The following is a 25798-nucleotide window of genomic DNA, read 5'->3' as shown; positions in this document are numbered from 1 at the left end:
GGAGTTAGAACATAGGAAGAGGCCCCACAGCCCACAATGTTGTGCCAAACTAATTAAACTAGTAATGAAATCCCTAACTATACTCATCCCTTCTTTTTGCACAATGTCCATATCCCTCCATTCTCTGCACCTCATGTGCCTATCTAAGAGCCTCTTAAAAGCCTCTATTGTATCTGCCTCCACCACCACCCCTGGCAGCACATGTCAGGAATCCACCAGTCTGTGTAAACAAAAACTTGCCCCTCACATCTCCTTTGAACTTACCCCCTCTCACCTTAAATGCATGCCCTCTGGTATTAGACATTTCGACCCTGGTAAAAAGATATCGACTGTTTACTTTATCTTTGCCTCTTGTAATCCTATAAACTTCTATCAGGTCTCCCCTTAGCCTCCGCGGCTCCAGAGAAAACAACCCAAGTTTGTCCAACCTCTCCTTGTAGCACATGCCCTCTAATCCAGGCAGCACCCTGGTAAACCTCTTCTGGACCATCTCCAAAGCTGTCACATCCTTCCTATAATGGGGCAACCAGAACTGAATGTAATATTCCAGATGCGGCCTAACAACAGTTTTGTAAATCTGCAACATAATCTCCCGACTCTTGAAAAGACCATAAGACCAAAAGAGCAGAATTAGGCTATTCGGCCCATCAAGTCTGCTCCGCTATTTGATCACGGCTGATTTATTTTTCCCTCTCAACCCCATTCTCCTGCCTTTTCCACATAACCTTTGATGCCCTTACTAACCAAGAACCTATCAACCTCCACTTGAAATATACCCAATGACTTGGCCTCCACAGCCGTCTGTGGCAATGAATTCCACAGATTCACCACCCTCTGGCTAAAGAAATTCCTCCTCATCTCTGTTCTAAAGTGACGTCCTTCTACTCTGAGGCTGTGCCCTCTGGTCCTAGACTCTCCCACAACTGGAAACATCCTCTTCACATCCAATGCCTTGAACTCAATGCCTTGACTAGTAAACACCTTCTTTACTACCCTATCAACTTGTGTAGCCACTTTCAGGGAGCTATGGACTTAGACCCTGAGATCCCTCTGTACATCAACACTGTTAAGGGCCCTGCCATTAACAGTGTACTGTCCCTTTACATTTGATCTCCCAAAATGCAACACTTCACATTTGGCTGGATTAAACTCCACCTGCCATTTCTCCGCCCATATCTGCAACCATCTATATCCCACTGTATCCTTTGGCAATCTTCTGCACTATTCACAACACCACCAATCTTTGTATTTTCTGCAAATTTACTAACCCACCCATCTACATTTTCATCTGGGTCATTTATATATATCACAGACAGCAGAGGTCCCCATGTGGGTCCCTGAGGAACACCACTAATTGCCAGAAAAGTCCCATTCACCACTACCCTCTGTCTTCTACGGGTAAGCCAATGCTGAATCCAAATGCCCAAATCACCATGGATCCCATGCATCTTAATCTTCTGGATGATCCCATGAGGGATCTTGTCAAACGGCTTAATTAAATCCATGTCGACAACATCCACAGCTCTAGCCTCATCAATCACTTCCGTCACCTAGAAGCATAGAACCATAGAACACTACAGCACAGAAAACAGGCCATTCGACCCTTCTAGTCTGTGCCGAAACGGTATTCTGCTAGTCCCATTTACCTGCACCCAGTCCATAACCCTCCAGACCTCTGCCGTCCATGTATCTATCCAATTTATTCTTAAAACTCAAGAATGAGCCTGCATTTACTACATCAGATGGCAGCCCGTTCCACACTCCCACCACTCTTTGAGTGAAGAAGTTCCCCCTAATGTTCCCCCTAAACTTTTCCCCTTTCACCCTAAAACCATGTCCTCTCGTACTTATCTCTCCTAATCTAGGTGGAAAGAGCCTACTCGCATTAACTCTGGCTATACACCTCATAAATTTGTAAACCTCTATCAAATCTCCCCTCATTCTTCTGCGCTCCAAGGAATAAAGTCCTAACCTGTTCAATCTTTCCCTGTAACTCAACTCCTGAAGACCCGGCGACATTCTAGTAAATCTCCTCTGCACTCTTTCAATCTTACAAATATCCTTCCTATAGTTAGGTGACCAGAACTGCACACAATACTCCAAATTTTGCCTCACCAATGTCTCATACAACCTCACCATAACATCCCAACTCCTGCACTCAATATTTTGATTTAAGAATGCCAGAATGCCAAAAGCCTTCTTTACAACCCTGTCTACCTGCGATGTATCTGATCTCCCAGATCCCTTTGTTCCTCCGCACTCCTCAGTGCCCTACCATTTACTGTGTATGTCCTACCTTGATTTGTCCTTCCAAAATGCAACATCTCACACTTGTCTGCATTAAATTCCATCTGCCATTTTCTGGCCCATTCTTCCAGTTGGTCCAGATCCCTCTGCAAGTTTTGAAATCCTTCCTCGCTGTCCACTACGCCTCCAATCTTAGTATCATCAGCAAACTTGCTGATCCAATTTACCACATCATCATCTAGATTATTGATATAGACAACAAACAACAATGGCCCCAGCACAGATCCCTGAGGCACACCACTAGTCACAGGCCTCCAGTCTGAGAAACGATCATCCACTACCACTCTCTGTCTTCTCCCACACAGCCAATTTCGAATCCAGCTTACAACCTTTCCATGGATACCTAGTGTCTGAACCTTCTGAACTAACCTCCCATGTGGGACCTTGTCAAAGGCCTTACTAAAGTCCATGTAGACAACATCCACAGCCTTTCCTTCATCTACATTCTTGGTAACCTCCTCGAAAAACTCTACAAGATTCGTTAAACATGATCTACCACACACAAAGCCATGCTGACTATCCTTAATCTGCCCTTGGCTATCCAAATACTTGTATATCCGATCTCTCAGAACACCTTCCAATAATTTACCCACTACCGATGTCAGGCTCACTGGCCTGTAATTAACTGGTTTACTTTTAGATCCCTTTTTAAACAACGGAACAACATGAGCTACCCTCCAGTCCTCCGGCACCACGCCCGTGGCTAAGGACATTTTAAATATATCTGCCAGGGCCCCTGCAATTTCTACACTCATCTCTCTCAATGTCCGAGGAAATATCTTATCAGGCCCGGGGGATTTATCTACCTTTATTCGCTGTAAAGCAGCAAGCACCTCTTCCTCTTTAATCTCTATACGTTCCATGAGACTATTGCCTGTTTCCCTTCCTTCCATATCCACTATGCCAGTTTCCTGCGTAAATACTGATGCAAAAAAACTGTTTAAGATCTCCCCCATCTCCTGAGGCTCCACACATAGACGTCCACTCTGATCTTCTAGGGGACCAATTTTGTCCCTTACTATCCTTTTACTCTTAATATACTTGTAGAAACCCTTCGGATTTACCTTCACATTATCTGCCAAAGCAACCTCATGTCTTCTTTTTGCCTTCCTGATTTTCTTTTTTAGTATTTTCTTATTTTTTCTATACTCTTCAAGTACCTCATTTGTTCCTAGTTGCCTATACCTGCTATACACCTCTCTCTTTTTCTTAACCAGATCGCCAGTATCCCTGGAAAACCAAGGTTCCCTATGCTTGTTAACTTTGGCTTTAATCCTGGCAGGAACATGCAAACTCTGCACTCTCAAAATTTCGCCTTTGAAGGCCTTCCACTTACTGAACACGTCCTTGCCAGAAAACAACTTATCCCAATCCACTCTTCCTAGACCCTTTCTCATTTCCACAAAATTGGCCTCTTTCCAATGTAGAACCTCAACCCGAGGACCAGACCTGTCCTTATCCATAATTAACTTGAAACTAATGACATTATGGTCACTGGACCCAAAATGCTCACCTACACATACCTCTGTCACCTGACCTGCCTGGTTCCCTAATAGGAGATCAAGTATTGCATTCTCTCTCGTTGGTACCTCTATATATTGATTTAGAAAACTTTCCTGAACACATTTGACAAATTCCAAGCCATCCAGCCCTTTCACAGTCTGGGAGTCCCAGTCAATATGTGGAAAGTTAAAATCCCCTACTATTACAACTTTTTGTTTCTTACATCGGTCTACTATCTCACTACAGATTTGTTCCTCCAATTCTCTCTGACTGTTGGGTGGTCCATAATACAACCCTATTAGTGTGGCCACACCTTTCCTGTTCCTCAGCTCCACCCATATGGCCTCAGTAGACAAGCCCTCCGGGCTGTCCTGTCTACACACAGCTGTGATATTTTCCCTGACTAGTAATGCCACTCCTCCCCCTTTCATCCCTCCCCCTCTATCATGTCTGAGACAACGGAACCCCGGAACATTAAGCTGCCAGTCCTGCTCTTCCTGAATCCAAGTCTCACTAACAGCAATAACGTCGTAATCCCACGTGCCAATCCACGCCCTAAGCTCATCTGCCTTACCTATAATACTCCGTGCATTGAAATAGATGCACCTGAGAACATTTCTATCACGTACAAGCCTTTGATTTCTCTCAATACCTGCAGTCCTCACATTGACATCCTCAAAAAACTCAGTCAAGTTAGTAAGACATGACTTGTCCCACAAAAAGCCATGCCAACTGTCCATAATTAGGCCATGGTTTTCCAAATGCTCATAAATCCTATCCCTAAGAATCTTCTCCGCTCTCCAATAGCTTCCCTAATACTGACATGAAACTCACCAGTCTATAGTTTCCAGGATTATTCCTGTGTCCCTTCTTGAATAATGGAACAACATCAGCTACTCATCAGTTCTCCAGCCCTTTGCCTGTGGCTAGAGGGCACAAAGATCTTGGTCAAGGCCGCAGCAGTCTCATCCCTTGCTTCCCTCAATAACCTGGAGTATATCCCATCAGGCCCTGAAGACTTATCCACCTTAATGTTATTTGAGCAACCCAACACTACCTTCTTTATCTCAAAATGCCCCAAGTTCCACTCTGATCTCACCATCCTCCACATCCTCCTCCTTGGTAAATGGCGACAGAAAGTACTAATTTAGGACCTCGTCCACATCCTCCACCTCCAAGTACATGTTCCCTCATTTATCTTTGAGTGGTCCTACCCTCTCCCTAGTTATCCTCTTGCTTTTGATGTATGTGTAGAATGGTTTGGGATTCTCCTTAATCCTACATGCCAAGGACTTTTCATGGCCCCCTCCTGGCTCTCCTAATTCCCTTCTTGATTTCTTTTCTAGCTTCTTTATAATCTTCAAGGCCTCCATTTAATTTTAGCTTCCTAAAGCTTACATACACTTCCTTTTCTTCTAGACTAAATTCACCACCTCTCTCAACATCCAAGGTTCCCTTATCTCGCCATCCTTGTCCTTCCTTCTTACTGGAACATACCTGTCCTGTACTGTGCAGTTGGTCTTTAAAAACCCTCCACATGTCAGATGTGGACTTGCCCAAAAACAGCTATTCCCAATTAACTCTCCCTAGTTCCTGCCTAATACTCTTGTAATTTGCCCTGCTCCAATTTAATACTCTCCTACAAGATCCATACTTATAATTATCTATAGCAATCGTAAAACTTAAGGAGTTGTGGTCACTGTTCCCTAACTGTTCCCCCACTGAAAGGCCAGTCACCTGGCCAGGCTTATTTCCCAACACCAGGTCCAGTACAGCCCCTCCTTTCGTTGGACTATCTACATACTGATTTAAGAAACCCTCCTGGATGCATCTAACAAATTCTGCCCCATCTAAACCTCTTGCACTAAGGATGTCCCAGTCCATATTGGGGAAGTTGAAGTCACCCATGACAACAACCCTGTTTTTACACCTTTCCCTAATCTGCCTGCATATCTGTTCCTCAATGTCCCAGTGGCTACTGGTGGGGTGTGGGGGGGGGGGGGGGTCTGTAGTATAATCCTATCAGAGTGATTGCAACTTTCTTATTTTTGTTGTCCACTATGTCCCCCTGAGTGCAACTGTGATATTGTCCTTGATTAATAGTGCAACTCCACACTCTGCTCTCCCTCTCTATCTTTCCTAAAACATTTGAAGCCCTGAAACATTAAACATCCAGTCCTGTCCCTCTCTCAACCAAGTCTCTGTAATGGCCACAACATTATAAGCATAACTGCCCTTGATAACAAGGCAGCAGTTGACCAAGGGTGGCATCAAGGAGCCGTGGTAAAACTGAGGTCATAGGCATCAAAGAGAAAACACACTGATGGCTGGAATAAGTGTTAATTGGTAATTGGTTTATTATTTCCACTTGTATAGCGGCATACCGTGAAAAGCTCTCGTTTACGTGCCATCCAGACAGGTCATTCCATACATAAGTATGTCGAGGTCGTACAAGAGGAAAACAGAATGCAGAATATAGTGTTACACCTACAGAGAAAGTGAAGTGCAGGTAGACAAATAAAGTGCTGTGATGAGGTAGATCGGAAGATCAAGATAATATTTATCATACAAGAGGTCCATTCAAGAGTCTTAATACAGCTGGATAGGAGCTGTCCTTGAGCCTGGTGGTGCGTGCTCTCAAGCTTTTGTATCTTTTGCCGGACAGGAGAGGGAAGAAGAGAGAATGACTGGGGTGGGAGGGGTCCTTGATTATGTTGGCTGCTTTCCCGAGGCAAAGGCAGATGGTTGTGGTTGTTGAGGTCAATTGTCCCAGTCCCAGGACATCACTGCAGGAGTTCCTCAGGGCAGTGTCTGAGACCTAACCATCTTCAGCTTCCTTCCATCATGTCCAAAGTGGAGATTTCACTGATAATTGCACATCATTCAATTCCATTCCAACTCTTCAGTAAATGAAGCAGCACATACCTGCATACAGCAAGACCTAGGCAACTTACAGGCACAGGCTGATGAGTGGTAGGCAACATTCCTGTCACAAAAGTACCAGGCAATGACCAACTCACCACCTACCCTTGACATTAAATGACATTATCATCATAATTCATATCCTGGGCTTATCATTGGCCAGAAACTCAACCGGACCAGCCACATCAATACTGTGGTTATAAGAGCAGGTGAGAGGCCAGGTATCCTGTGACTCACCTCCTGTACATTCCACCATCTACATGGCAAACATGAGGAGTCTGATGTAACACTCTCCACTTGCAAAGAAAAGTGCAGCTCTAACAACTCCCAGGAAGCTCAACACCATCCAGGACATAGCAGAGCAATTAATTGGCACCCCATCCACCACCTTAAACCTCACTCCCCCACCAGTGGTGCAGTGTACCACCTATAAACGTACCTGGTCATCGGGCCTCTTATTAAGCATGACACTCCCATTAATGTGAGAATGTCAGGCTATAAGCAAAGATATCTATTGATTGCCTTCATCTGTTCTCACTCCCAGAATTCAGTCTCCTGCTGAACAATCAGCTGAACTCTCAGTGTGTGATACATTGCAATGCACAGGCTGAGATACAGCAGGGAAGCAGGCCCCTCAGCTCATCGAGTCTGTGCTGGCCACCAACCACCTATTTACACTATTATTATATTAGTCCCATTTCATTCTCCCCACATTTTCATCAACTCCCCCCAGATTCTACCACTTAATTACACACTAGGAGCAACTTACAGTGGCCAAACCGCAGATCTGTGGGATGTGGGAGGAAACCGGTGCACCTGGGGAAATCCATTGTCACAGGGAGAATGTGCAAACTCCACACAGACAGCACCCGAGGTCAGGATTGAACCTGGGTGATGCCTTTTCCACAAATACTGTTTGAGTAATTAGTTTGCTCTTTGATTACTTGCAATTCCCAACAGATTCTTCACTTGCTCTGTGGTTTAGAGGCATCATTCACTAACAAATGGAATATAAAACGGGAAAGTCGACAGGGATTTTTTTTCAGTTTGGAATATTCTCACTATGTCTGATTGGATGTCATTGAAATGGTTCTGTAGGTGCATCAGAGCAACACTTCCAAACCACAACACCTTCATGACTAAGGACAAGGGCAGCAGGTGCATGGGAGCACCACCACTGCAGGTTCCCCATAAGGTCGTACACCATCCCCATGTGGAGATATATCACTGTTTCTTTGTCACTGGGCTTAAACCCTGGAACTGCCTTCCTAACAGCACCATGGGAGCACCTTCACCAAAGTGGTTCAAGTTTAAGTTCAAGTTCAAGTTTTATTGTTAGGGGCATGTGTACGCAGGGTATAAATGTTACGAAAATTAGCTTTTTGCAGCAGCAGAACATTACAAACATGCCAAACATAAATTACATTAACTTAAATTAACAAATTATACATAACTTACACGACACAGAAAACAATAATAACATAACGACATTAGTACAAGTTGAGGGAAATATAGTACAAGGTAGAATTAGGGTCTTTCAGACTGGTCAGGAACCTGAAGGCAGTGGAGAAGAAGTTGTTGTCGAACCTCGAAGTGTGGGTCTTCAGGCTTCTGTACCTCCTCCCTGATGGCAGCATTGAGAAGAGGGCACGGCCTGGATGGTGGGGGTCCCTGATGATGGATGTTGCCTTCCTGTGACATCGCCTCCTGTAGATGTCCTCGATGGTGAGGACAACTGTACCCATGATCGAACTGGCTGAGTCTACCACTTTCTGTAGCCTCTTGCATGTGCATTGGAGTTCCCTGTGATGCAACCAGTTGTTCTCTAAGCCAGCTTGCCACCATCTTCTCAAGGGCATTTAGGGATGGGCAATAAATGCCAGCCTTGCCAGTGTTGCCCAGGTGTCAGAAACATTCATATCCCCATAATGATTAATGTAAACATACTTGACTATAATCCAAGATGCTGCCTGGATTAGAGGGCATGAGCTATAAGGAGAGGTTGAACAAACTTGGGTTGTTTTCTCTGGAGCAGCAGAGGCTGAGGGGAGACCTGACAGAGGTTTATAAAATTATGGGAGGCGTAGATAGAGTAGACAGCTGGTATCTTTTTCCCAGGGCTCTAATATTAGAGGGCATGCACCAGGTGATGGGGGAATGTTCAAAGGAGATGTGTGGGGCAAGTTTATTTCTACACAAGAGTGGTGGGTGCTTGGAAGGTGCTGCCAGGGGTAGTGGTGGAGGCATATACAATAGAGGCATTTAAGGGGCTCTTGGATGGGCACATGAATGTGCAGAGAATGGAGAGATATGGACATTGTGCAGATGGAAGGGATTAGTTTAATTAGTTTGGCCCAACATTATGGGCCGATGGGCCTGTTCTTGTGCTGAACTGTTCTAGGCTCTATAATGTAACTCCAGCCTCCTTTCCAAGGCCAGTTTTGTTATTAGTGACTCAATGAATGGTCAAAACGTGAACCGCAATAGACGGCCAAACATTTAGAATCATACAGCACGGAACCAGGTCCTTTAGCTCAACTGGTCCTTTCCGACCAAGATTCCCGTCTAAGCTAGTCCCATTTGCCGGTGTTTGGTCCATATCCCTCTTTAGTAGGATTAAGTCATTTTTCTGGGGGCTGTGATCTTTCCTTAGCATTTAGATAGTAAAATAACCACTTCCTCTCTCCTATCTGGATTAGGGTCTTCTGTAAGCCAGAGCAAAGTCTGTTAAACATGGCTTAAAATGAGACATCATAAGGAAATCTGTCACCTTCGGGATAAACATAGAAAGCCTGAATTGCAGACAAGTCTCCCTCCAAGGAAAGACTCAGACTGGACGGATACTTGGCCCTGAGAGATGGCTGATCTTTCTTACTTTCAATCCACAGGGGACTGGTTGACAATTTTTGTCGAAATCCTGATGGTGATCGGGCACCTTGGTGCTACACAATTGATCCGTTAGTCCGGTGGGAATACTGCAGGATCTCAAAATGTGAGCTCCCACAACCTGAACGTCCCAATTTAAACCCCGTGCTTGTGACACCTCCACCAGAAAGTGAGCAGGTCCCCGCTGCTCCAGAAGGTAACTAGATGTAACTGTATTGTACAGAATGCATCCTGGCGTCACATAAGTGTTCTCCAAAAGCAAATCACTGCAGTTGCTGGAAATCTGAAATCAAAGCCGAAAATTTTGGAAATACTCAGTAAATCATTCAATATCTATGGCGAGAGAAAAACAGGTTATTGACCTGCAGCATTAAGTCTGTTTCTCTCTCCACAGATGCTGACTGATCTGCTGAGGGTTCCAACATTTTCTGTTGGAAATGGTGGATAAAAGCATTGCATTACAACAAACCAGAGAATATTGTAGTCTCTCTTTAGAAGAAAACTAACCTGAATATTTTTAACTGATCAACAAACCTACTTCAAAATAATTACATTGGCTCTGTATTACATCATGTTGGTCTTTATAAAGTTGTCGAGAATGAAATTGAAGGAAAATTAGATGACAATAAAGCACCATTGCATCCACTTCTATAGGAGAGAGCTGCAAATCACCACTATGCAGTATTATCTTGGCTGTATTTGAAAATAAAGCCAGAATTGAAAATATTACAGGTAAAGTACATGCAAAAAAAGCTACATAAATTAACACTGCAGTTGACATAAGAGTAGCCACAGACAATAAAAGTGTGTGGGAATTAGTGAAATCTCATTGAAATCAAATCATCAATAAGTGACAATATTTTATTGTTTTTAACTTTAAATCTACTCCACATCTTCTCTCGGCTTGGCATCAAGGAGTAATCCCAGAAGTGGCCCTGTCTCCTCTGTGAACAGGAGTTTGCCTAAGTTGCCCATTGTTGAAAGAGAAATTAGATTAATTCCACTCCTCTGCTCTTTTACATACAAATCTAGATATCTTGAACAGTAAGAGACAGACTTGATACGGGAAGGATGTTTCCTCTGGCTGGAAGGAAGGTCAAGAACCAGAGTCGCTGCCTCAGGACACTAAATTACTCTGTAGTGATTTTTTAACCAGAGGGCTCTGGAGGCCAAGTCATTAAATATATTCAAAAAAGAGGTAGATATATTTCTTAATGCTGAAGAGATCAAGGGAAGAAGGCTGTGAAGTGGATGATCATATTGAATGCTGGTACAGGCTTGAAGGGCATAGAACAGTACAGCACAGGAACAGGCCCTTTGGCCCACGATGTCTGCGCCAAACACGATGCTAAATTAAACTAAATCTCTTCTGCCTGTATATGATCCATATCCCGCCATTCCCTGCATATTTATGTGTCTAACCAAATGCCTTTTAAACACCACTATTGTATCTGCTTGCACCACTCCTGGCAGCTTGTTCCTCTGTGTAAAAAATGCACCCCATACATCTCCTTTAAACTTTTCCCCCTCACCTTAAATACACATCCTCTTGTATTTGACACTTCTACCCTGGGAAAAAGATTGTCAACTCTATCTATGGCTCTCATAATTTTTATGAACCTCTATCAGGTCTCCCCTCAGCCTCCAACGCTCTAGAGAAAATAACCCAAGTTTGTCCAACCTCTCCTTAGAGCACATGCCCTCTAATCCAGGTAGCGTCGTGGTAAACCTCTTCTGCACCCTTTCCAAAGCCTGTACATCCTTCCTATAATTGGGCGACCAGAACTGCACACAATACTCCAAATGCAGCCAAAGCAAAGTTTTATACAGCTGCAAATTGACTTCCTCACTCTTACCAATGAAGGCAAGCCTTCATTATCCCTGCTCTTTTTTCTATGTTTCAATGCTCCACCATTGACAGATCTATTCATTGTATAAAAACCGTCTCTCTATCTCCCCGGTTCCTTTTGCAATGGTAATATCATGATTGAGAGAAATTTAGCTCCAAATTAAAATGACCAGGTTTTGCCTTCAAGTGATATTGAAACCTACCTCTGTTCTGGTGATGTGACCAGTGGGATGTCAATGTAACACAGGTATAGTAAGGCTCCATCAAGTGGAGCAGTTTGCAACACACAAGTATTCCTGGGGTGTACCTTCTGGTGTACCCACCATCTGTACTAATTGAGAGGCACTCTCACCTTTGGAGGCACTAATTGAGACATAATTGATGGTAGATCTGACCATTAACATCAGGTTATTATCCATCTTGTCCTTTTGGTTTCTGTACACTATACAGGAAAAAATAAAACAGGATTGGAGTGGATGGGTTCTCAATGGTCTGCACTGACTTGGTAGGCCAGAGGGCCTGTTTCTATGCGGTGTGACTCCATCCCTGAGTGAGAGGGCATGTGACCTCCCTCGAGCTTTTCCATTGGTTCACATGAAATGTCAGGGGCAACTCAACAAAAACTGGGGCCTCCCCACCTATGGGTTTTTGATGAGAAGCTCACTTGGACTCCAGGTGGGGTGACCACATGTCCAAACTGGCATTCAGGGTGAAAGTTAAGAGTTAGATGGGCATTGTGGTCGGCATGGATAAGTTGGGCCAAAGGCCCTGTTTCTGCACTGTAAGACTCTATGAGGTTTGATATCCTCCTCCTCTCTTAGTGCATTAAGCCCCCCCTTGTCTCAGAGATGCTGCGCACATGGAGCTCATTTTCTCCCCTCCTGTTTTAATTATGTTTTTCCAGATTGTATGATCAGTTACGGAGAGTCGTATCGTGGGACCCGGTCGACCACATCATCTGGCCGGACGTGCCAAGCCTGGTCAGCAATGTCCCCCCACTTTCACACCAGCTATACCCCTCAGACCAGCCCTGATGCAGGACTGGATGAAAATGTGAGTTGCGCAGGAGCTCTGGGCTGAGGTGGTGCAGCAATGCAGAGAATGCACTTCACTCATTCTGTTCTGGCCCAGCCCTTTATCAGAGGGGTGGATTGGTCTCTCCTATAGAGCAAGAGGGGCAACTGAAGGCAGGAAGTTGGTTCATTTGACCCATACTTGCAGCTGAGTGCTTCAGCTCGACATACTGAAGTCCCACTTCACCACCCTTTTCACATGCTTTTGCTTTGAAGATTTAATGCCTTCTGCCTCCTGTATTATATCAAGTCTCTGTCAATGGTTGGATGTGGTGAAGGAGTTCTGGCTCCTGGCAATTTGTTGCATGCTTGTGGCCTTTCCATTCACACAAGCAGAAACACTGATGTTTCCTTTACAACCCTGGTCACCTGTGCAATGATAGACTTTAAAGTGGTGGCTTTCTTGTCCTGAGTTGCAAGCTGTCTCTGACCTCACTTAGTTCCTTCTCCCTTCAACGTGCCCTTCCCCTATAGTGTGTTAGGACTGAGCCACCAATGAGAGACCGGTGGTTTGCTCCAGTTGCAGTCCAGATGACCAAACACCATTGTCTGTGAGGGCCTGTATTGTGTCATTACACTTCCAATAGGGGCATGGCTGTGAGTGTGGACCCTGGCAGATCCCATGGCTGACTTGGAGAAACATCCCCAAGAGGTGCTTCTTCAAATCCTGCACTTTGTATATTTCCTTTGCCTTAGGATTGGCAGCTGTGCCTTCAGTTACCAAAACCCTAAGCCCTGGAACTCCCTGCCTACACATCTCTTCCCCATTGCCACCCAATCTCCTTTGGGACTCTACCCCTTTGATTGAACCTTTGACCACCTCCCTTAATATCTCTTCACGTGGTTCAACACCTAAGTTCATTAAATAACAAAGCAGTTTGAAACATTTTTAATGCATTATATAAAAGCAAGTTTTTGTCACTGTTGGTCTAAAATACTCTTGTTTAAATACAGTATTGCAGAAATCCAGACAGCGATCTCAAAGGTCCGTGGTGCTACACAACAGATCCAGAGAAAAGATACGACTATTGTGATGATATTCCCCAATGCGGTAAATTCCATTTCTGTACTAACTGTGTGACCATCATAAAGGGCCTTCACTAACCCTGAGAATGTATCTCCACTGTTCCCAGTAAAGTCAACTTGAGTTTATTGTCATATGCACAAGTACATGTATGCACAGCTGCAGTGAAAAAACTTACAGCAGCATTATGGGCACATAGCATTAGAGAAACAAGAAAAACAAATTATACAAAATTATACAAGAAAGAACTCAATTAGAACAAAACAAAGCAAAGTCTATTGTAGTGCAAAGTGGTCATAGTGTTGCTACACTGAGGTAGTGATTAGAGTTGTACAGGTTGGTTCAGGAATTAAATAGTTCAATCAGAATCAGATTTGTTATCACTGACATATGTCATGAAATTTGTCATTTTGCAGCAGCAGTACAGTGCAAGACAAAAATTATTATAAGTTACCAAAAAATAAATAGTGCAATAGAGGAATAATGAGGTAGTGTTCCTGGCTTCATGGACCATTCAGAAATCTGATGGTGGAGGGAAAGAAGCTGGTTCTAAAATGCTGAGTGTAGGTCTTCAGGCTCCTGTACCTCCTCCCTGAGGGTAGTAATGAGAAGAGGTCATGTCTCAGAGGTGAGGGTCCTTAATGATGGATGCCATCTTCTTGAGGCATCAAGGAACTTTCATTAGAGCTGACAAGGTTCTTCAAGTAGAGACAAATGGCCCAAAACACAAGTACATAAGAAATAGGAGCAGGAGTTGGCCATCTGGCCCGTCAAGCCTGCTTCAACATTCAATAAGATCATGGCTGATCTGGCAGTGGACTCAGATCCACCTACCTCCCTTTTCCCCATAACCCTTAAATCCCCTACTATGCAAAAATCTGTGTCTTAAATATAATTAATGAGGTAGCCTTTACTGCTTCCCTGGGCAGAGAATTCCACAGGTTCACTACTCTCTGGGAGAAGCAGTTTCTCATCTGTCCCAAATCTATTCCTCTGAATCTTGGGGCTGTCCCCTAGTTCCAGTCTCACCTACTAGTGGAAACAACCTTCCTGCCTCTATCTTATCTAGCCCTTTCATAATTTTATGTTTCTTCAAGATGCCTTCTCATTCTTCTGAATTCCAGCAAGTATAGTTCTAGGTGACTCAATTTCTCCTCATAAGCTAACCCCCTCATCTCCAGAATCAACCTGGTGAACCTCCTCTGCACAGCCTCCAAAGCCAGTATATCTTTCCTCAAGTATGGAATCCAGAATTGAATGCAGTACTCCATGTGTGGCCTCACCAGTACCCTGTACAGTTGCAGCATAACCTCCCTGCTCTTAAATTCAATCCCTCTAGCAATGAAGGCTAACTTTCCGTTTGCCTTCTTGATAACCTGTTGCACCTGCAAACCAACCTCGTGATTCATGCACAAGCACTCCCAAGTCCCTCTGCACAACAGCATGCTGCAATCTTTCACAATTTAAATAATCTGATCTTCTATTTTTCTTTCCAAAGTGGATGACCTCACATTTGCCAATGTTGTACTCCATCTGCCAGACCCTTGCCCATTCACTTAACCTATCTGTATCTCTCTGCAGACTCTGCATCCTCTGCACAATTTGCTTTTCCACTCAATTAAATGTCATTAGCAAACTTAGATACACTACACTTGGTCCCTCTTTTAAATAGTTAATATATCGTGAACAGTTGCAGGCCCAGCACCGACCCCTACGGCACCCTGCTCACCAGATTTCCAACCAGAAGAACACCCACTTATCCCAACTCTCTGCCTTCTGTTGGTTAACCAATCCTCTATGCATGCTAATCCATTACCCCCAACTCCATGCATCCTTATCTTATGGATGTCTTTTGTGGCACCTTACTGAACACCTTCTGGAAATCAGTGTACAACAGCCACCTGTTCCCCTCATTATATCATCAAAGAACTCCAGTAAGTTTGTCAAACAGGACCTGCCCTTCCTGAATCCATGCCGTGTTTGCCTGATAGAACCACGTTAATCCAGATGTCTTGCTATTTCTTCCTTAATGAGAGCTTCAAGCAATTTCCCAACTACAGACATTAAGCTAACTGCCCTACAGTTCCCTGCCTTTTGCCTACATCCTTTTCTTAAAAACAGTGGCGTGACATTCTGTCTTCCAATCCACTGGGACTTGCCCAGAGTCCAGAGAATTTTGACAAATTATCACAAACACCTCTACTATAACTTCCACCATTTCTTTCAGTACCCCAGGATGCACCCCATCAGGACCAGGGGACTTGTCTACCTTTAGACCCACTAGTTTGCTCATCACTACCACTTTAGTGACAGCAATCGTATCAAGGTCCTCACCACCCCCCCCCCCCAAAAATCACATTCATAACATCTCTTTGGCATGTTAGACGTGTCCTCCACCATGGAGACTGACACAAAATAGTTGTTCAAGGCCTCAGCCATTTCCACATTACACAAAATTAACTCCCCCTTTTCATCTTCCAAGGGACTTGCATTCACTTTAGCCACCCTTTTTTGCTGTATATAAAAGTGTTTCCATCTGTTTTTATATTTTGTGCTAGTTTACTTTCATAATCTCTTTCCCTATCGCTTGCTTTGTGGTTTTTTGTTGCTTTAAAGTCTTCCCAATCTTCCAGTTTCCTACTAGTTTTGGTGACTTTGTATGCATGAGCATTTAGCTTGATGCCTTCTTTTATTTCCTTAGTTATCCCAGGCTGGCTCTCCCCACCCTTACTGTCCTTGCTTTTAACTGGAATATACTTCTGTTGAGCACCATGAAAAGTCTCTTTAAAAGTCTTCCACTGTTCTTCAACTGTCCCACCACATAGCCTGTGTTTTCAGTCTATGTGAGCCAACTCCTTCCTCATCCCTTTGTAGTCTCCCTTGTTTAGGCATAATACACTAGTTTTAGATTGAACTATTGCATTTGATATGAAAATTTGATATGAAAAAAATCAAATTCAATCATACTATGATCACTCTTTCCAAGAGGATCCCTAACTACAAGATCATTAACTACCCGTCTCATTGCACAGGACCAGATCTAAGATGCATTTTCCCTTGTAGGTTCACTAACATGCTGTTCAAGAAAGCTTGTTACTTTCTATGCATTCTATGAAGTCCTCCTCAAGACTGCCTCAACCAACTTGATTTGCCCAATCTATGTGAAAGTTAAAGTCCCCCATGACAGCTGCTGTTCCATTCTTAAATGCATCAAATATTTCTTGGTTTATTGCCTGTGCCACTATAATGTTAGAATTCAGTGGTCTATAGACAACTCCCACCAGTGATGTTTTCCCTTTACTATTCCTAATCTCTATCCAGATCATCCGGTTTGCACTGGTCCCACTTTCCCCAGAACCGGTTCCAATGCCCCAGGAATCTGAAACCTTCCCTCCTGCACCACTGCTGAAGCCACATATTCATCCCAACTATGCTGCAATTCCTACTCAACATTCTGCTCCCCAGATCTTGTATCATCTCTCACTAATGTCTTGATCTCATTTTTAAGAGCATTGCCCCACCTCCCTTACCTTCCTGCCCATCCTTCCGTATTACCTGATACCCTTGGATATTTAATTCCCACTCATCTCCACCCTGGAACTATGTTTCTGTAATGGCCACTAAATCATACCCCTTTGTACTGATTTGTGCCACAAGTTCACTGACCTTATTTCAAATGCTACGAGCATTCAGATAAAGTGCCCTTACACTCATTATCCTTTTAGAATCTAGTAACCTTTGTGTCCTTTGCGTTTGACTTTTCTGTACTCTAACATTTGCTCTGGTCTCTGCTTTGCTTCCCTCTGTCTTTCTGCATGGTTTCCCATCCCACTGCCATATTAGTTTAAACCCTCCCCAAAAACACTAGCAAACAATCCCCCTAGGCCATTGATCCCAGTCCTGCTCAGGTGTAGACTGCCCAGTTTGTACTGGTCCCACCTCCCCAGAACTGGTTCCAGTGCCCCAGGAATCTAAAACCCTCCCTCCTACACCACTACTGAAACCACATATTCATCCTAACTGTGTTGCTATTCCTACTCTGACTAGCCCATGGTACAGATAGTAATCCTGAGATTACCACCTTTGAGGTCCTACTTTTTCCATCTATCTCCTGGCTCCCTAAATTTTGCTTGTAGGACCTCATCCTGCTTTTTTCCTATATCATTGGTGCCTACATGCACCACGACAACTGGTTGTTCACCCTCCCCTTCTAGAATGTCCTGTAGCCACTCAGACATCCCTGACCCTTGTATCTGGGAAGCAACACACCAACCAGGAGTCCTATTTGTGGCCACAGAAGTTTCTGTTTATTCCCCTTACCTTGGAATCCCCTACCACTATAGCTCTGCTACTTTTTTTCCTGCCCTCCTCTGCAGCAGAGCCACTCACAAGTACCATGATCCTGGCTGCTGCTGCCTTCCCCTAATGAGCCATTTCCCCCAACAGTATCCAAAATATTATATCTATTTTGGAAGGAGATGACTGCAGGGGACTCCTGCACCACCATCCTGCTACTGCTCTGCCTGTTGGTCCACCCATTCCCTATCTTTCCATAGGCCTTTAAACTGCAGTGTGACCAACTTAGTAAACATGCTATCCACAATATTCTTAACATTGCAGATGTTCCAAAGTGAATCCATGTGCCACTCCAGTGCTGTCATGCAGTATGTCAGGAGCTGCAGCTGGATACACTTCCTGCACACATAGTCATCAGTGACACTGGCAGCCTCCCTGAGTTCCCACATTGTGCAAGAGGAGCACGACACAGGTCTGAGCTCACCTGCCATGACTAAAAAGCTTTGAGGGAAGATAAAGAGACAGAAAAAGAGAATAAGACCCTAACCCTCACCTTACCTTCATGATGCTCACCCTCCTCACTGAAGCCTGGTATTCACCAAAGCCCAAACTTAGAAAACCAGCAGCACTTTGACAAGACAGCAGCCCCTCTCAAAATGGCTACCCCAAAATGGGCACTCCACTTGACCCTAACTTCTTTTTTTTAAGCTGTTGATAATTAGCTAATTAGCCAATCACCTATTAACTAACAATTAGCTGACTTACCTCTTAAATTCCTGCAAGTGAAACTCACAAACAAGCAAGGAGGCTCAGTTCTTTCCAATTCTCCCACTCTCGCTCCAAGTTGCCAACTCCTTAGCCTCCACCTCTTCTCGCCAAAGGCTTAGCTCCCCACTCTAACACTGACTCACTCCAACAATAGCTGCTCCAAAATGGCTGATCTGCTTGACCCTTACTTCTTTTTATTGGCTGCTGTTAATTAGCCAATGAACTATTAACAACTTGCAAATGCGCCTCTGCAAGGTGAAACTCACAACCACAAGCACAGAGACTCACCTCTTTTCAAATCTCCCGCTCCAAATCTTGCTCCAACTCCCAACTCCTGCAAGGTGAAACTTCTAAGCACTAGCCTTTTCAGCCTATACAGTGGTGCAGCTGGTAGAGCCGCTGCCTCACAGCTCCAGGGTCCCAGGTTCAATCCTGACCTCTGGTGCTGTCTGTGTGGAGTTTGCATGTTTTCCCTGTGAGTGATTGGGTTTTCCTTGGGCATTCCGGACTCCTGCCACATCTGAAAGATGTGCAGGTTGGTAGATTAAATGACCAATGCAGCTAGCCCCTGGTATACAAGACAGAATGTTACCTGACTGATGTTAGACTGGGAACAGGGAGGTGAAAGGAGACATGGGTGTCCTTGTACACCAGGAACTGAAAGCAAACACTCAGCAAGTAGATAACAAGGCAAATGGTATGTTGGCCTTCACTGCAAGAGGGTTTGAGTCCGGGAGCAAGGATGTCTCCTTGCAGCTTTTAGAAGAATATAGGGATAGGGAATGTATATAGGGGGTAGAGGGCAGTAGGGGATGTACTACAGGGGTAATGTAACAGACAGGTGCAGTTTCTGCTGCTTGTAAGCCCTGGCTCTAAGGAGTGCACTCTTCAGTTCTGCACACAAAGCACTGGAGGAACTCAGCAGGTCAGGCAGGATCTGTGGAGGGAAATGGACAGTCAACATTACGGGCTAAGATCCTTCATCTGGACTGAAACGTAGAGGGGAGATGGCCGGTATAAAAATGTGGAGGGAAGGGGTGGAGCAAGAACTGGCCAACGATAGGTGAACCCAGTTGGGAAACAGTTCTGGACTCAAAGTCTGTTTCAAGCTTGGAACTTTTCTCTACAATGGCGATTTGTTTCTGTGCTATATTTACAGCTGAGATTGATTTGTTTCATTGACCTGACTTCATCATAGTTACAGGAAAAAGGCAAGTACAAGAATTTAGCTCAGGGAGCAGCCATTGCATTGAATGGCACAGCAGGCTTAAGGGGTTGAATGGGATCCTTCTGTTTCCGCGCTCCTTTGAGTGCCCCATTTGGAGCAGCTCAAACTCCAACATTCAAAGGCAAGGGAAAATATTTCACCTGTTAGTAAAAATTAGTCAGTTCATAAAGATGTCCCAACCTGCACTAACGTAGAGCATCTCAACTGAGGGAGAAGGAATCTAATCTTAAGGGTGAGGCTTCCTGTCACCCAGTCGTAGAAAGATATGGATGCTGACCAAATCCAATCATGTTGCATCAGACCAGGTTAGCTCCAGGCACCATAAAGCAGTGGAAAGGTAAAAAAGTAGAACATATATGGCTGAGATATGGTTCTTCTTGCATTCCCAGAGCTCCCTAATGAATGTGGAACACCTGTTATTGAACCCAAGAAATGCTTTGGACGAATTGTTGGTGGCTGCATATCCAAACCACATTCCTGGCCTTGGCAAGTCAGTGTACGCACCAGGTGAGCGACTTTCCTAAATGTGGTGGAAAATCCTTCCAGGATGAATTAGCAAGTCTCTGTTGCAGCACTATTAGGCGGGACGGGAGGGGGATTTGTCCTTGGGTGGGATTGAGTGGAGAGGTCAGTGGTGTGAAGTTCGTGGGACTTCACTAAGGGGGGTCTTGGAGCAGGGGGGTCTTGGAGCAGAGAAGGCTAAGGGCAGATTTAACTGAGTTGCTCAAAACTGAGGTGGGATAAGCTGAATTGCTTGGGAGGAGAATCAGTAGCCATAATGGGGAGTGTTATGGAACAAAGGGACCTAGGAGTGCAATTGTGTAGTTCACTGAAAGCAGCATCACAGGGTAGATAGGGTGGCATGCATCAGTCAGGGCATTGAGTATAGGAGTTGGTTGTTATGTTGCAGTATATAAACATTGGTGAGGCCGCACTTAGAATATTGTGTGCTGCTTTGGTCACCCTGTTATAGGAAAAATGTTATCAAACTAGAAAGAGTACAGAAAAGATTCACAAGGATGTTGCCTGGACTTCGGAGCCTGAGTTACAGGAGAGGTTGCGTAGACCAGGACTTCATTCCCTGGAATGTAGGAGATTGAGGGGTGTCCTGATAGAAGGTAATATGAGATCATGACGGGCATAGACAGGGTGAAAGCACATCGTCTTTTTCCCAGGGAGGAGGAGAGAGGGCATAAGTTTAAGATCAGAGATGAGGGATTTAAAAGGGGCATCAGGGGCAGCTTCTTCACACACAGGGTGGTGCGTATTTGGAATGAGCTGCAGAAATAGTGGTTGAGGCGGGCACATTGACAACATTAAAAAGTCATCTAGATAAGTACATGGGACTGCAGGGATTTAGAGGGCTAAGGGCCAAACGTGGGCAGATGGGACTAACTCGCTGGGCAACACAGTCGGCATGGATGAGTTGGGCCGAAGGGCCTGTTTCCATGCTGTATGATTCTATGATTCTATTGTAACTGGTGAAAGAAGATAAGGATAGATAAGGAGAATATTTAACTTTATTTGCATTCATATTTCTTTTATGAACACCTGCAGTTTACCAATAAAACTTTTCAATCAACTGATGACATATTATTAAAGAAAATGTCCTTGTTTAACGCAGCACTGGAATTCATTTCTGTGGAGGAAGTCTTATTGATCCCCAATGGGTCCTCACAGCCAAACACTGTATAGAACGGTAAGGATGTGAAGCGTTGCATCAGGTGATCTGAAAGTTTAGAAGTTATATACTGAGTGGTTTCTGTTGGGTGTCAGTCCAGCAACATTTCGTTCGTGATGGTCTCCCTCGTCTCCTTATCTCTGTCACCTCTTCTAGGCCCATACATAATCCTCTGAGATCATTCCACCTCACCAAATCTGATCCCTGATCTAATCGCTCCACCGTTGACTATCAGCTGTCCTGTAGCTCCCTCCCTAAACATCTCCTCTTCTCTCAATGTTTTTCCTCCTTTAAGATAAGGTGGAGTAAAATTTGCAGGGCCATGGATAGGGGACCAATGGGTGGAAGCAGAAAATCACTTTGGTAGAGACCTGTCACAGACACGATGGGCTGAATGGCCTCCTTCTATGCTGTCTCCGTTCTATAATTCTAGGAGTTGCTCCTATTGCATCAGCATCAACTTCCGTTTACTCATGAGACACCTTGGATGTTTTACTATGTTAAAGGGGTGGCGCAATGGTGCAGTTAGTTGAACCGTTCCATCGCAGCACCAGAGACCCGGGTTCAATCCCGACCTTGGATTGTGGACCTCTGTGTGGAGTTTGCACATTCTCCCTGTGACTGTAGGTTTCCTCTGGGTGCTCTGGTTTCCTCCCACATCCCAAAGACCCGCAAGTCGGTAGGTTAATTGGCCGCTGGTAATTGCTCCCGGTGTGGTAGAATGTGGGGGGAGTTAATGGGAATGTGGGGAGAATGAAATGAGATTAGTGCAGGGTTAGTGTAAGTGGGTGCTTGATGGCCAGGCAGATTCGGTGGGCTGAAGGGCCTGTTTCCATGTGATATGACTCTGTAATACCATATCAATACAAACTGTAATATTAACCAACAGGTCCACAACAGGGCCAATCTCCAATGTCAATCAAGGCTGTATCATAGCCCCTATTCTTGTCAATTATTTTCACTGCAACCTTGCACGTCACCTCCAACAAACGTCTCACAAGAGAGGAGCTAGTCTTCAGAATAAGCGCAAAACTGTTCAACCTCCACCCCAGAACTAAGATCACCTGAACCTCAGAGGCTGAGCTCCAAGCCACCACCAGCGCTTTCACTGAAGCCTGTGAAAGGACGGGCCTCACGCTTGACAATAAACATTCCCCACGGGCTCCCAGAAAACCGGGACTACTTCCCACATCTCGGGAGTCACCTCTCTGTACAAAGGTGATGAAATTCACCACTGTGTTCAAAGCATCAGCACCCGCTATAGTTATTTGAGGAAAAGGATGTTTGACGATCATAGCTGGCACTAAACCCATGGGCTGCAGTGATCCCTGAACTTGTAAATGCTTCTGAGAGCAGGACCTCATACATCAGGCATCCCAAGGCACGGGAAAAATACCGCCAACACTGTGTCGGCAAAATCCTCCAAATTCACTGGAAGGACAAGCAAACCAATGCCTGCATCCTCTCCCAGTACCTCCAGTACTGAGGCCCGAGTAACACGGGCTAAGTCACTCACATGCCCAACACCAAGCTTCCAAAATGGACACTCTATTCCAAGCTCTCTCCCAGGAGGAGAGAACTAAGGACAGAAGAAACGGTTCAAGGATGAGCTCAAAGCTTCCTTGAAGAAATGCAACATCCCCACTGACTCCTGGGAATCCAAGTCAAGTCGAGTTTATTGTTATGTGCACAAGCACGATGAGGTACATGTACAATGAAAAACTTGCTTGCAGCAGCGTCACAGGCATGTATTACAGACAACACACAGAGTATAAGTTATGCATAAATTTCTACCATACAGTGAAAAAAAATGTGCAAAAACAAGACCTTAGTGCAAAAAAAAAAGCCACAATTGAAAACAAGTCCATGGCAGTGCAAGAGGTGGGCCGTAGTGTTCCATTGCTGAGGTAGGGTTAGGGTTGTGCAGGTCAGGTTAAGAACCTGATGGTTGTAGGAAAGTAGCTGTTCCTGAACCTGGTGGTGTGAGACTTCAGGCTTCTGTACCTCATGCCTGACGGTAACAGGGAAGAGGGCATAACCCGGATAGTGGGGATCCTTGATGATAGATGCCGCCTTCTTGAGACAGCGCCTCCTATAAATGCTGTCGGTGGTGGGGAGGGCTGTGCCCGTGATGGACCAGGCTGTGCTAGTACTCTCTGCAGCCTCTTGTGTTCCTGTGCGTTGGAAATGCATACCAGGCTGTGATGCAACCAGTCAGGATACTTTCTACAGTGGAGTGTTTTGTGACATGCCAAATCTCCTTAAGCTTCTAAGAAAGTAGAGGCCCAAGTGGAGAAGATGGGTGTTGAGGACCTCGACCCATGCATTGGAAACACATAGAAGGTCTCATAAATAATGGAGGGAGTGTGCTATGTCACAGACTACCCTCTCATCCATCTCCTGTCCCACCTGTGGCAGAGTCTGTGGGTCTCACAGTGGCCCTGTAAGACACCCTAGATCCCACAAAACCCAGGTGGAAGTAAATCATCCTTGACCTGGAGGCACTGCCTAAAGACTCCCTCCCAAAACTTCTCCTTCACTCTAACCCTCTGTCCTCAAGATGTTCCAACCTCTTTTTCTGAGCTTTGCTCCTAACATGTCATTCGACGTTTACTTTGTTAATGAAATGCCATGGGACGTTTTACTTTGTTAAAGAGGCAATGTAAAGGAACACTTTTTTTCTGTTTTAAAGGCAAAGGTAGCAAATACTAACAGTTACTTCCATCACTTCAGGACCATTCGACCTTCATCTGTCAAAATCTTTCTTGGAATACACAGAGAGAATGGAAGAGAATTATCAAGACAAACAAGAGATGTTGTAAAAATAGTTGCTAATCGCAGGAGTGATATTGCTTTGTTAAAGCTCAACAGGTATTTATTTTCATTTTCTTAAAGACTTCAAAGTCAAAGTCGAGGTTATTGTTATATACACAAATACATGTCTGCACAGGTGCAATGAAAAATGTACTTGCAGCAGCATCACAGGCACATAGCATCATATAGGCAGCATTCACAACGAAAACACAAGTGAAACATGGATTAGACACAATTTTTACAAGAAAGAACACATCTAGAAAAAATAAAGTCCATTTTAGTGCAAAATGATCATAGTGTTGTTCCCGTTGGTTCAAGAGCCGAATGGTTGAAGGGAAGTAGCCGTTCTTGAACCTGGTGGTGTGGGACTTCAGGCTTCTGTACCTCCTGCCCAATGGTAGCTGCGAGAAGATAACATGGCCCGGATGGTGGAGGTCATTGATGATGGATGTTGCATTCCTGAGGCAGTGCCTTCTATAGATAGTACCAATGATGGGGAGGGATGTGCCCGTGATGTATTGGGCAGAGTCCACTACTCTCTGCAGCTTCTTACGTTCCCGAACATTTTGATTGCCATACCAGACCATGATGCAACCAGTCAGGACACTTTAAAAAGTACTTTAAACAGTACATCTGTAAAAGTATGTTAGAGTGTTCAGTGACAAGTCGAACCTCAACCTCCTATGAAAGTAAAGATGCTGGCATGCCTTCCTTGTGATTGCATCTATGTGCTGGACTTGTCATTGATTTTAAGGAGCCTTTGTCGGTGACGATGTGGTGCTTGCTAAGCACACACCAGTTGTACCCCAGGTGTGTTTGCAAAGTTCAAGTTTATTGTCATAGGCATACTTACACAGGGTATAAATGCCATGAAAGTTAGCTTTTTGCAGCAGCAACACAGCACATTACAAACAGAACAAGCATAAGTTAACATGAACTTAAATTAACATAAATTATACATAACTTACATGACAAAAGAAGCATAACAACACTAGTGCAAATTGAGAGAGTGAAAAAGAAATATAGTCCAAGGTAATGTTAAAGTTTTTCAGGTCTGTTCAAGAACCTGATGGCAGTGGGGAAGAAGCTGTTGTTGAACCTTGAGCTGTGGGTCTTCATGCTCCTGTACGGCAGTATCGAGAAAAGGGCATGGCCTGGATGGTGGTGGTCCCCGATGTTGGATGTCGCCTTCCAGAGCATCACCTCTTGTAGATGTCCTCAATGGTGGGGAGAGCTGTACCCATGATGGAACTGGCCGAGTCCACCACTCTCTGTAGCCTCTTGCATTCCTGTGCATTGGAATTCCCATACCAGGCCAAGATGTAAATTATGATGGAGTTTGAAGGAAAGTTGATGAGAATTGGGAGCGACCTTCCTTTGGCACTAACTCTAATCCTTTCTACCCCAGGAGATGTGATGAGGAGAGAAAGAAGTGACTAAAACCAAA

The 25798-nt window shown here is 44.5% G+C and overlaps 1 protein-coding gene across 1 annotated transcript in view; it reads left to right on the top strand.

The window, feature by feature from the left end:
* Positions 1-25798, top strand: part of plg (plasminogen) — a 64510-nt gene that overhangs the window by 28991 nt on the left and 9721 nt on the right. The window contains exons 11-16 of the mRNA XM_052012203.1: positions 9621-9814; positions 12372-12520; positions 13495-13591; positions 20246-20363; positions 21481-21555; positions 24271-24408. Of these exons, the coding sequence (XP_051868163.1) occupies positions 9621-9814; positions 12372-12520; positions 13495-13591; positions 20246-20363; positions 21481-21555; positions 24271-24408 (771 nt within the window). The remainder of the gene's footprint in view (positions 1-9620; positions 9815-12371; positions 12521-13494; positions 13592-20245; positions 20364-21480; positions 21556-24270; positions 24409-25798) is intronic.

This window comes from Pristis pectinata, chromosome 3, assembly GCF_009764475.1.
Source record: "Pristis pectinata isolate sPriPec2 chromosome 3, sPriPec2.1.pri, whole genome shotgun sequence".
Lineage (NCBI taxonomy): Eukaryota > Metazoa > Chordata > Chondrichthyes > Rhinopristiformes > Pristidae > Pristis > Pristis pectinata.
The sequence above is the reverse complement of the archived record's forward strand: the minus strand, read 5'-3'. Positions and strand labels throughout refer to the sequence as shown.